The sequence below is a fragment of the Trichosurus vulpecula genome, chromosome 8, assembly GCF_011100635.1.
Source record: "Trichosurus vulpecula isolate mTriVul1 chromosome 8, mTriVul1.pri, whole genome shotgun sequence".
NCBI classification, from domain to species: domain Eukaryota; kingdom Metazoa; phylum Chordata; class Mammalia; order Diprotodontia; family Phalangeridae; genus Trichosurus; species Trichosurus vulpecula.
In genome coordinates, this window is record NC_050580.1 from 191,610,473 (window position 1) to 191,623,358 (window position 12,886).

Below are 12,886 nucleotides of genomic sequence, written 5' to 3' on the forward strand. Positions count from 1 at the left end.
CTCATTGTTTATAGGTCTTATTTCTCAAACTGTAAACTCCTCAAGGAAAGTGATTTTGTCCTACTGTACCTTGTTTCTTGACGGGCTTGGCACAATGCCCAGCCCATCCTAGGTGCTCAGCAAATGTTTTTTAATCAATGAAAGTGAGTACAGCAAAACCTTATATGACTGGTTCAGATTGAGAATGAAATTAGATTTTATTGGGTTTCTCTGATGTATGAAGCACTGCGCTAGGCTCTGAGGGGGATATGAAAATTAATTCAAGGCATGGTCCCACTCAGTGGACATTTAGTCTCATGGGCCATAAGGAGGGAAAGATAAGACATTTGTACAATAGTCAGGACATTTAAAGAATGAAATGAAGTTTTCCCATTTCACTTTATGGAAGTATTTAATTAGTTCATTGTAAATATCATTTTATATTTTCTTTTGCGCATATCAAAACCATTTAGACATTAAAATAATGACCTAAAGATAACATAATATGTAATATTAATAATTTCTTTTCAAATTTTTTGTCTTTATAAGTTACTGTGTTTCAAAAGTAGTCAGATATCATTGTTACTACTCTTTGATCCTCTTGAGAAATTTTTTTCACACTAAGTAAAATATTTTTAAGGAACAGAAAATTTCTATTCACATATTTATGTTTTGCTGTTTTCTTTTTAGTATTTTTGAGTACAGAACTTCAAGCTTTACGGATTTTGCAGAAGAAGAAGCTCAAAGGTTCTCAATTGGACAAAAACAATGAAATTTATCAGGAATTACAAGCTATCTGTGATACTCTGTGCTTACCAAAATCAAGCACTTCTGACATTCCTGTTGTGCTAAGCCATGTAGAATCAAAGGTACTAATTTTAAATAGCTCTCTTAAGTTTTGAGGAAAAACAATCTAATTATGTTTATATTTAAAATTGCATATAGAAATATTTTAAGAGATTTGCTAATAGAGATCTCATCTCTATGTTGCTTTCTGTCCTAATAATTACTTCTTCTACCATGACAATGGAATTTTCAAACCAGTATTTTCCCCGTACATGATCTGTAAATTTGTGCGTTGAATAGCTTAATAGATTATTTGTAAAGCATTTACTTTGTGTTAGGTACTGTGGTAAGCACCAGGATTACAAATATATGCACAAAGTATAGTCCTCATTCTCAAAGGAGCTTATATTCTAATGTGGAAAGACAACACATCAAAGATACATAGAGAGTACATAGAAAATAATCTCAGAGTGAAAGTCACTAGCAGCTGAGAGAACCAGGAATGGTCATCTTCAGAAGGAGGGGTTTGATCTGAGTCTTGAAGGAGGCCAGGGAAGCTAAAAGGCCTCTGAGGATGGAAGAAGAACATTCCAGGCATGAGGCATAGCCAATGCAAAGCCATTGAGAGAGGAGATAAGAGATGGAGTGATGTGTTTTGAAGAACAGCAAGTAGTCCAGTAGCCTTGGTAGAGTGTAGAAAGAAGAGCAAAGTGTAAGAAGACTGTGAAGATGGGAAGGAGCCAGGTGATGAAGGGATTTAAATGTCAAACAGAAGACTTCATGTTTACTGTCCCTATAGTGATGGAGGACATAGTGGGAGAATATGTCTAAGTGAGGTTAAAAAATGAGAAGGGAGAACTTTTAGGGAATGGTCATAATGAAGTGTGTGAAGTGTGAAACGAAGTTCTCAGCTTAGAGGGTGGGGGAAGAAGGTGTTGTGGGAGGTTTCGGAAGGAATGGAAGGGTTTGGAAAAGTCACTGTGAGGAATGGGACAATCAGTTAATGAGGGAGGAGTAGAATCATTGCCTTGCTATAGTGGAGGCCAAGTTGAAATTGTGTAGCATAAATTTGTGGTGGGTTGGTGGATGTAGTTTCCTGATTTCTTCCAGCTCTGTTCAACAGCACAAAAATAGGAGCCAAGGAGATGGACGTCATCCATGATTTGGCTTTGGCCAAGTGTGATTGGCAGTGGGACGAGGGGCAGGTGATCCAAGAGTAGGGGATAGTGTAGGGTTGACGTGGCGTTCCCTAAAGGGTCCACGTAGGGAGGGGAGAAGAGCTAGCCAGTGCAGGGAAGGCATCCTGGGAAATAAATGAGGGAAATGAGGTCATGTTGAGGATGAAAAGAAAAGCTTTGGGGTCATAAGGAAGAGGGAAAGATTATGATCAGATGAAAGCATTTTGGAGTTCATGATTATGAAAGCAGAACACTTGTGGGTGATGGCAAGCTCAAGGGTATGACCATCTCTTTGTGTAGCTGAGGTGGTGTTGAGAAGTGGGAATTAAGTTGGTTCTGGACCTGGGAAATGGTATTTGAAAGAACATCAATACATATGTTGAAGTTCCTGAGTATGAGGGCGTGAGCTGGGGGATGAGAGAGAGATTGTACCAGGCCTTGAATTCATTGAAAAATGAAGGAAAATATTCTAGGGGTTCAATAGATAGTGTCCTCAGAATACAAATTGGGTGATAAATGTGGACAGTGTGAACTTCAAATGGGGAGAAATTGCTGAACAATTGTGGTAGAGGGACAAGCTGGAAATGGCAAGAGGGAGCAAAGATTATTTCAGTTTCCCCACTGTGTCTTGATGGGCCAGGAAGTAAGGGAAAAACTGTAGTTAGTCCTGGAAAGGATGGCCAGGGGTGCGTTGTCATTAGAGGGAGCAGATAGTGAGAAAGAAAGAGGTTTAAGATGAAAGGAAGTTTGTCATTTATAAAGAGTCATTCCAGAGGGCACAGTGGAAGGGCAGACAGATCAGGAGTAGGACATTGTGGAGATAGGGTTGAGGTGGAGAGGAAGAGAGTGGGCATTTATGGGGAGTGACATTGGTATATCAGTAGTGGGGATGAGGGAATTCAAAATCACTAGGATTGAGAGATTTAGGCATTAGGCATACAAGAGTGAGTCCAAGCAGTTTATCACTGTTTGGAAATGGGTCGTTGAGATACATGTGTGGTTATATTGTTTGAAGTCTAGCTTCATGGCAGATGGTGATGTGTCCAGTGAAACCTCAGGAGGACTGTCTCACTGAAGGCAGGAAGAGGAGTCTATACAGAAGGCAGAGGCATCTTGTCCTGAGACAGACTGGCACTGGAGAAAGCCTCTGAGGCCAGGAAGTGAGAGGTGGGTGGTGTTGTCTGGATCAGGCACTGGAGGTGGCCCCAGGGTAAGGCCTAGAGAAGGCTGTAACCATATGACTACAGGATTTTTCAACTATTGAAAAGCACTGATGTTCCCTCATTCAGTGCTTCTCTCTGGCCCTCCAGTTTAAGTCAACTCAACAAATATTTACTAAGAGCCAGGCATTGTGCTAACTCTGGGGATAGGCAAAATCCTTGTCCCTCAAAGAACTCGCATTCTAATGGGGGAGGCTACATGCAGATAACCATGTGCATAAAAGACATGTGCAGGCGTGGAGGATAGCCAGTGAAAAGAAACAGTCGGGAGATGGAATGTCTAGGTGTGAAAAGGAACATTAAGGAGAGAAGTGCTGCTGGATTGTAGAGTAGGGGGAGAAGGTGTAAGAAAATCAGAAGGTCAGTCATGAAGAACTTTAAATGCCAAACATGAGATTTCGTATTTGATCCTCAAAGTCCTATGGAGCCACTTGAATTTATTGTAGGGTGTGAAGGTTGATCTTATGTGATCAGACCTGCACTTTAGGAAGATCGCTTTGGCAGCTGAGCGGAGCATGGATTGGAGTGGGGAGAGACTCAAGCAGCAAGACTAACCAGAAGGCTATTAAAAATAATTGAGACATGAAGTGATGATTTACCAGCACAGTGGCTGTGTCAGAGGAGAAAGGCCTGTGGTGCAGTGCGTGGAGTACAGACCTGAGTTCATGTCCTGCCTTAGACACTTGTGAGCTGTATGCCCTGGGCAGATCACTCTACCTCTCTCAGATTCAGTGCCATCAGTAAAATGGAAATACTAGCGCTGACCTCACAGGTTTATTGTGAGGATCAAATGAGGTAATGTATGTAACATGGTTTTCAAAACTTAAAGTGCAAATGTTAACTATTATTATGCACAAGTGAACTCATTTTATCCTTTCTTCTCCAGCATATTGCCCTCCCAGCCATCCCCACTGTCACTAATCTTCAGTCCCATCCTATCTCTTGTGCTTACCCACTGCCTACAAATACACCTATGTCCCTTCTTTCCTCAGAAGACCATTACTTCATCCATCTTTGCTAGCTATCATCCTCCTATATCTCTCAGCCTTTTTGTGGCCAAACTCCTTGAGAACTGGATGCTATACCTCCCTCCTCCTTCCTCCTTTCTTAACTCTGTGGTCTGGCTTCTGACCTCTCCTTTCATCCAAAAGTACTTTCCCAAGTTACCAGTGATTTCTTAAATGCCCAGACTAATGGCCTTTTCTCAGTCTCTTTCTTCCTGACCTCTGCAGCCTTTGACACTGTCCATCACTCTTTTCTCCTAGATATTCTCTTCTCTAGGTTTTGTGACCCTGTTCTCTCCTGTTCCTGCTCCTGCCTCTATGACTACTCCTTCTTAGTCTCTTTTGCCTCATCTTCTTGTCGTACCTGCTAACCTTGGACTTCCCCCAGAATTCTTTTCTGAGCCCTTTTTTCTTCTCCCAGATCTCGTTACCTCCCATGGATTCAACTAATATCTCTATGCAGAAGATTCTCAGATCTCTTGGTCTAGCCCCAACCTCTTCCCTGACCTCTGGTCTTGTATCTCCAGCTGCCTAATGGACTCTTGAGCTGGATATCCCATAGCCATATTAAACTTAACATGTCTACCACTGAATGCATTATCTCTTCCTCTCCCCTCCTTGCCCCCAGACCTTCTCTTCTTCCTAATTTCTCTCTTACTGTTGAGGGTACAGCTATCCTTCCAGTCATACAGGCTTACAAACTAGGTGTCATCCCTGACTCCATTCTTTTTCATGTATCAGTTATACCTTAGCAACATCTCATCTGCCTTCTTCTCTCTGACACTGCCACCACCCTGGTACAGACCCTCATCACCTCAAGCCTGGGCAGTTGCTCTCTGCCTCAGTCTCTCTTCTTTGCTCAGCTGTCAAATTGATTGTGCTTAAGTGCAAACCCAACCATGTCACCTCCTCCCCTTCAGTCATTTCTGTTGGCTTCCTATTGCCTCTCAGACCAAATACAAAATCCTATGCTTAGCTTCTAAAACCCTTCCTAGCCTGGGTCCTTTTTTTTTTACTTTCCTAGTCTTCTTATACCTTATTCCCCACCACAGATGTTGAGATCTCCTGGATGTTCTTTATATAACATTCTCCATCTCCTAACTCTGGGCTTCTGCATTGGCTCTCCTTTATGCCTGGAACTCTCTCCCTCCTCAGCTCCTCCTCTTGGCATCCTTCAAGTCTCAGCTCAAGTCCCACCTTCTAGAAGAAACTTTTCCTTAATCTTTGTGCCTTCTCTTGGAGGCAACACCCCCTATTTATCCTGCCTGTATCTTGTTTGTATGTAGTTGTTTGCATGTTGTCTCTCCTGTTTGACTGTGAGCTCCTCGAGAGCATGCTTTTTGCCTTTCCTTGTATTCCCAGAGTTTAACACGGTGCCTGGCACATAATAGGCACTTAATAAATGATTGTTGGCTTGACTTGAACAAGTAGGATGACAAGGAAGGAGCAGGGCCGTGAAAACTTGGAAGAAAGAATCAAGGAGAAGAGGGCAACGACAGTGTCAGATGGTCTATAGAGATCAAGAAAGAGAAAGATTAAGAGAAGGCCGTTGAATTTGGCTATTAAAAGAGCATTTGTCACTTTATGATGAGTGGAAGCCAGATTACAGAGAGCAAGAGGGGTGGAGGTGTACTACCAATGGTAGATGACCCTTCTGGGAATTTAGTCTTAAAAGGGAAGAGAGATACAGGATAATAGCTAGTGGGGGTGGCTGGATCAATTAAGGGAATGTTGAAGATGGGAACGGGGTGTATTTGTAGGTAGTAGGGAAGCAAGCAGTAGGTAAGACTGAGATTGAACACTAGTGAGAGTGGGGGTGATTGAGAACAGTCTTTTGGAAAAGACAAGATGGAATGGGATTGAGGCTGCATGTAAAAGTGTTGGCATTGGCAAGGAGAAAAGACCATGTCTTCATTGGAGATGGAGGAAATAGTGGGAGAATTCATCAGAATAATGTGAGATGAGGGGCACAGGAGAAGGGAGCGATCTTGTCAAATGGCTTCAGTTTATTCAATGAATGTCCTTTAAATGCCACCTTTTATGTGAAACCATTGCTGATCTTCTCTCCTTAGCTGCCAGTGACTACCTCACAAAATCACCTAGGATTTAATCAATCAATTGATTAATGATTAATTAGCTTTGTACATATTTCATATGCACGTATATGTGGTCTCTCCCTATAGAATGTAAGCTTCTTAAAGGCAGGAACTGTTTCACTTTTGTCATTGTTATCCATGTACCCAGTCCCTGGCACATGGTAAACTCTTAATGTAGGCTTGTTGATTGATTTGAGAGAGGTCATAAACTGCAGCCTTTGTATCTGAGTATTAATATACCACAATTGCTTCTTTTCCTGTAATAAACAGAACTACAGTGCTTTACAATATTTAAATCAAACATAGATCTAAAATGTGTGTTAATTATAAGTCATAATTGAGTTCTTGTAGAGAACCAAACCAACATTGGTTACTTATAGGAAGCTAAGTAGGTATGATGTGGTCCCCTTCAATTTAACGTTTTTAGTCAGCTGTGATATTATGAGATAAGAATAGGAGGTTGTTTTTTCCCTTCTCAAAGAGTAGGAGTAACTACAAAATGGGAAGCTATCCAGAGGATAGTATTCATTCATTCCAGTGACAGTTTGTATAATTGGACCACTTTCTTCCCTGATACCTTGCGACTGGGTAACCAGCTATAAACATTTCTTACAGCTTTGACACTAACATTTCTTTTTGATTGTTAAATGTCTACAATTAAAAAGGAGGCTGAACCCTGCAGAGGCTGTCATTTGTTAAAGCCTCTTTTCTTCATGGTGAATTATGATTGCTATATGACCCCTAGTGTTGCTAAAGGAAAAATGAGTGCCTAATTTCCTCTTTGCCAAAATGCACCCTGTAGTTTGAATCAGTGGTTGTGAGAACTCTTTGGCATTTCACTAGTTTTGAAAACAAAAATCTAATGTGTATTCAGTGACCCATGCAAAACAGTTAACATATAAGCAGAAAGACTACTTCATGTGCAGGGCTCCCCCGTGTGGTTAAAGTTTGTATTCATCTTATTGAAATGTGAAAGCTGAATGTTTGATGTATGTGAATTATGTTTAATGAGGGGGAAAAGTTACCTGTCAAATTTCTGTAAAGCATTGGGATTAAACCAGTATACAAAGTGGTCAGTATGTGATTTTAAAAAATTAAAAATCCAAAATTAGTGATAATCTTAAAAACTCCAGAATTTATGCACTCCACGTAGTCTGTCCCTTTAACAGACATTTCTATAGTTCCATATATAAATGTCTTTTAATTATGGAGGAGACTACAGTCTGTAATCTTGAAATAAATTAGCATTTCTTTGAAGGAAATACTTATTACAGTGATAAGTTTTCATAATATCTAAAAGCACCCTGATAATGCTCCTCTGGTTATACAAGCTTTTAATTTTACATTTCATTAAACTTGTCTAATTTTAGGAAGAAAACCTTGAATAAGAAACAAAATTATTATGAGTTTTTAAGGATTCATGTTTTTCACAGTAAACCTGTTTTTGTGTATTTCAGATGAAGGATATTCTCTCAAAAGTTCAAAATAACCACATAGGAAAACCATTACTGAAAACGGATTTAAGTCCAGAACAGGCGGTAAAATCCTTTCCTCTTGGGTTTATGTAACTAAATAAGTACATATGATTTAATTTTCCAAATAGTCGCTCAAATTTTAAAGTGTTACTTTGTTTATATGACTTTGGTGAGTAAAACGTAAATTGAAAGACTGTGGAGTGGTGGATTTTTGTTCATAATGTCAATTGTTAGTTAAAACAACTTTTCCTTGAAACATTTTTATAGCTCCTAAAGTGATAACATTCATATTACATTATGTGACCACAAACAAAAGATGCTTTGCTTTCTTCTCTTCTGTTGATTAGAGAGGAAACAAGTTTTTACATGACTTAAGATGTTTAACCAAAGATACATTTAACTCCAGTAAAAAGAAATAGTTCGTACAGTACTTAGGTTATAGGATCATAAATCTAGACTTGTAAGGGACCTCAGGATCATCTAGTCTAATCTCGTTTCACAAATAAGGAATGTAAGACACGGCGGGGGGGATAAGTGACCTGTTGTCATCGTCCCCTCCCACCCCCCAGCTATACAGGCTGTCTACATGAGCTGAGGGATCTGAGCCCAAATCCTCAGACCCCAGAGTGCTTTATGTAGTATTTATTTAAATGATTTATCTTCAAGGTTTATTTGATGGCATTAGAGAAAGACATTAAGTGGGACATAAAGTTGGGTAAATCAGTCTAGAGTTGTTTCTTACAATTTCTTATTTGTTACCATTTAAAACTGGCCTTTCTTATTATTTAAATATTTTAGGAACGATTGGAAAGGATCAACGATGCTCTCTGCTGTGAATATGAATGCCGGCGGAGGATGTTAATGAAGCGATTAGATGTTACGGTTCAGTCCTTTGGATGGTCTGATAGAGCCAAGGTGAGGATGCTTTCTCAAGTGTGCCCTGTAGGTGGTAGCCTGTAACAGTTCTCTAAGCAGTCTCATTTAAGTATATGTTAATTGCGTTTATGAGCTAACAAAATTTTTTGAGTATTCACCCACTAGCAAAACTCTTATTTCCTAATCATGATCACATTTTGAAGTAGTTGTTTTTTTCATCCCTCTCAAAACCAAAAACCTAAATTTTAAAAAAGATTAAAGGATGAGATAAATATATGTGAGATACAGTAACTAAAGATGAATCCACACATTAAAAAACATGCTTCCTATGATTGTAGAGTTAAATGACTTGGCCATTGGCTAATTGGCAGAGCCAGGATTCACACCTACCTCCTTTGACTCAAAATCCAGCATTTTTTTCACTGCACCCCTCTGCCTCCCCAGTGCTGCACGATGCAACAACCTCATGAAATAATGTTGGAGAACAAATTCTTAAGGGGCCTGTATTTCCCTTTCCCTTTCCCCCAGACATACTTTATATTCCAGGGTCAGGTAATACAATCTCGTAATCTATATTTAAAGGTCCAGCTGTGGGCATCCCTCCCCAGTCACCCCATGTAGGGACTCCACTTGAACTTTGCAAGAGGTGGCAGGCACTGATTCTGTCCAAACACTACAAAGGAAAGGTAGGGTAACTCAAAGATATGGACATCTGGTGCTGGGGTGCAGTCAGCTAGAGGGGAAAAGAGCACCTATCCCTGAGGGAAAGAGGGAACACGGCAGTATTGCCAGTGTTACTTTATAGTTTTAATGCTGTACGATCAAACCATTAAAGGGATGCTTTACCTACCTTGATAAAATAATCCATTAGGCGAAACAAAAGACCTAGAATATCAGGGGAAATATTGAAAGAGAAGTAGGAATGAAGGCTGAATAGGAATTCCAGGCCACAAACTGAATTATAATGTAGCAGTCAGCAGGCCATTTGTTATTTATTTAAAAGTAGAGGAGATCAGTAGAATAGACTAGACAAGGGAAAATCAGAAATATGGGAACTTAAGGTGGTGGCCTAGCAGGAAATAGTCATTCTCTCTCCCACAGCTACTTCAAAAAGATCTAGAAGACACATTTGGTCAAGCCCTGATTAGGAAATCAGGGGGAAAAATCATGGTAACTCATTTCTCCAGCTTGGATCAGCATAAGGATGACAGAAATGTCAGCAGACATTGGGAATGGGGTCTAGGTAGGAGTGGCATACAGAGCCTGTCAGTACAGAAACTAAAAGATGATAGAGGTTGTGCACAAGGTCCAGAAGAGGTCCCAGACCCATACACAAGGTCCTGACCTTATTCAGGGTACAAGGACAGGTACTAATTGGCAGCTTTGTTGCTCACAACCTTCTGGGTCACAGATGCAGGGTAGACTGAGAGGAGACCTGTACCTTAGGGGTACACTTCTGTGGTGAAGAGTTGTTACAAGCACTAGGCTGTATACAGAGCAAATTTAGACTCAAGCCATAGCTATGTGGCTGACTTCAGAAACAGAGTGCGGTCTCAGTTCCAGCTTCCAGACCAATCTGAAGCCCACAGTAGAGTAACCAAGGCAGAAATCCCAGAACAAAGGGAAGCCTATAGTTCTGTCACTCTGAATCTGATGGTGGTTGAGTCCAGAAAGATTTTAATGGAGCTGTAACAGAGACAGGCCCATAGGTGTGTGGTTCAGACCTAAACCCAGGTTAGGAACTTGGAGACTTTCAGACCCAGAGGGCTACAATCACACCTTTCCCCCTAGATTGAACAATTTTGGGAATACTTAAAACTTGCAGGTCACCAGCCCATGTTGTCCCTGAGATCCTAGAAAAACACAATACTCAGCATCCCAGGAAAGCAGCAGCAGGATCCAAGAAGACACAAGTTTAACCCAGATATTCCTTCCGAAAGTACACAGAGCCTGGCCCTGACATAAAATCCGAAGACAGGAAGTAGACTAGAAGAATGAGCAAAAAAAAAAAATAATTCTACCATAAAGAGGCATTATGGTAATGAGACCATGCAAGACACAAATCCAGAAGAAAATGACTCCAAAATATATACAAGAAATGTCTCAAAGGAAAACAGATTGGGCACAAATTCATTTAGAAATCCTGGGAGAGATGATGCAAGAATTTAAAAGTTTAAAAAATGTTTTTATGAAGTAGAGTGCCTGAGAAAAAATTGGGTAAAGAAATCAGTGCTATGGAAGAAAGGATTGGTTAGAGAATTAACAGCTTGGCACAAGAGGGTACAAAATCTTACCCAAAAAACCAAACTCCCTGAAAGTTAAGAGTGAATCAAATAGAACCTAATAACTCTGTAAGACAAGGATTAGAAACAAATTTAAAAGATTGAAAAAATAGAAGAAAATGTAATAGTAAAAAAGAATTGACCTGGAAAACAGGTTGAGGAGAAATAATTTAAGAATCACTAGACTACCTGAGAGCCATGACCAAAAAAAAAGACTGTACATCATATTTTAATAAATCATGAAAGAAAACTGCCAAAACCTCTTAGAACCATAGGGAAAAATGAAAATTAAAGGAATCCACCAGTCGTCATATGGAAGAAACCCTAAAATAAAGATTCCCAGGCACATTATCATCAAAATAAGAAGAAAAAGCTTTGCGGTAAAAGAAAAAATACTGCAAAAAATACTGCAAAAATACTGCAAATTCAAGTCCTGAGAAGCCATAATCAGCATTACACATGAGTTAGCAGCCACAATGATAAAGCAATGTAGAGCTTGGAATACAGTATTTATAGAAATCAAAAGTTGTCTTACCACCTACCCGGCCCAATTGAGTATATAATCCAAGATGGAGGAAGATAGATCTTTAATGAGATAGAGGCTTTTCAGGCATTCCTAATGAAAAGATAAGAACTGCATAGAATCTTTGAAATACATAGGAGTCAAGAGAAACGTAAAATGACAGACATGAGCAAGTAATTATAAGGGACTAGACAAGGATAAACTGTTTACATTCTAACATGGGAAGATGATACATGTGTTCTCTTAGCACCTTGTAATCCTCAGAGGTCATAGAATCTAATAAGACAGAGGGCCTGGGAGTAGTTTTATTATGCTTTGATAATCTTAAAAGAAGATGGGAAAGGGAGAGGGAAAAGGAATACAGTGGGGTGAGTGAGAGAGGAAGAATAGGAGAGATCTTCCCAGATGCCCCCGAAATTGTCCATATCGTCATTTTATTGTTGTTTTTGAATCGTTGCAATTGTGTCTGACTCTTCGTGGTCCCATTTGGGGTTTTCTTGGCAAAGGTACTGCAGTGGTTTGCTGTTTCCTTCTTCAGCTCATTTTACAGATGAGGAACTAAGACAAACAGGGTTAAGTGACTTGCCCAGGGAGACACGGCTAGTAATTGTCTGAAGTTAGATTTGAACTCAGGAAGATGAGTCTTCCTGACCCCAGGCTGACACTTTATCCACTGTGCCACCTAGCTGTCTCTTTGTCATTTCTTTGTTGACGTAGTAATATTCTATTAAATTCATGCACCCATTCTTCAAAAGGAAAGTATTCTCATTTTCCAGTTTTTGGCTACCATAAAAAGAGCTACTCTAAATATTTTTGTACATATAAATCCTTTTCCTCTTTGAGGTCTAGGCCTAGTAATAGTAGCTGAGTCAAATGGTAGAATAGTAACTTTTGAGGGAACAGTTCCAAATCCTGGATGAGTTCACAGTCCGACTGTCCACTAATTCCCTTGTTTTCCTGCAGCCCCTCCAACGCTGATCATTTTCCTCTTTTTTCGTCTTTGCCAGTCTGGTGGTTGTGGGGTGAAACCTCAGAGATCTTTTAATTTCCCTAACGCTTGCTTCCAAATAGATGGAAGGAAAATACTGAGGTAATTGGAACTGAGCTTGGGTCACAAGATTGCTGTGGGTAAGTTTGTCAGTGTAGTGATGTATTGACCATGGGACAGAGTTGAACACATACTGATATGCCTGGTGTTGCATACATCTTGTTCTGATGAGAGCCCAGGGTTTATATAAAATTCTTAGACTTATTTTGTCTTATCAGCTTAACAGGTAGCTGATGCTTGATTCTCTGTGGTCATCCACCATGTTATGGACAGGGCACCATTAGAAGAATTGTTGGCGCTTAAAAAATATAGTATACTTTATAAGCCCTACCTTCAGAGAATTTATTATCTCTAATGGAAATTATGGGAAAAACCTAAATATGTGAGGGCAATAGGCACTACTGTGTGTACCTAGTTTG

General features: G+C 39.9%; 1 protein-coding gene across 1 annotated transcript in view; it reads left to right on the forward strand.

Moving 5' to 3' along the window:
• The window catches only part of FAM98B (family with sequence similarity 98 member B), a 40,557-nt gene that overhangs the window by 14,483 nt on the left and 13,188 nt on the right, over nt 1-12,886 (forward strand). The window contains exons 4-6 of the mRNA XM_036736835.1: nt 670-848; nt 7,721-7,801; nt 8,537-8,653. Of these exons, the coding sequence (XP_036592730.1) occupies nt 670-848; nt 7,721-7,801; nt 8,537-8,653 (377 nt within the window). The remainder of the gene's footprint in view (nt 1-669; nt 849-7,720; nt 7,802-8,536; nt 8,654-12,886) is intronic.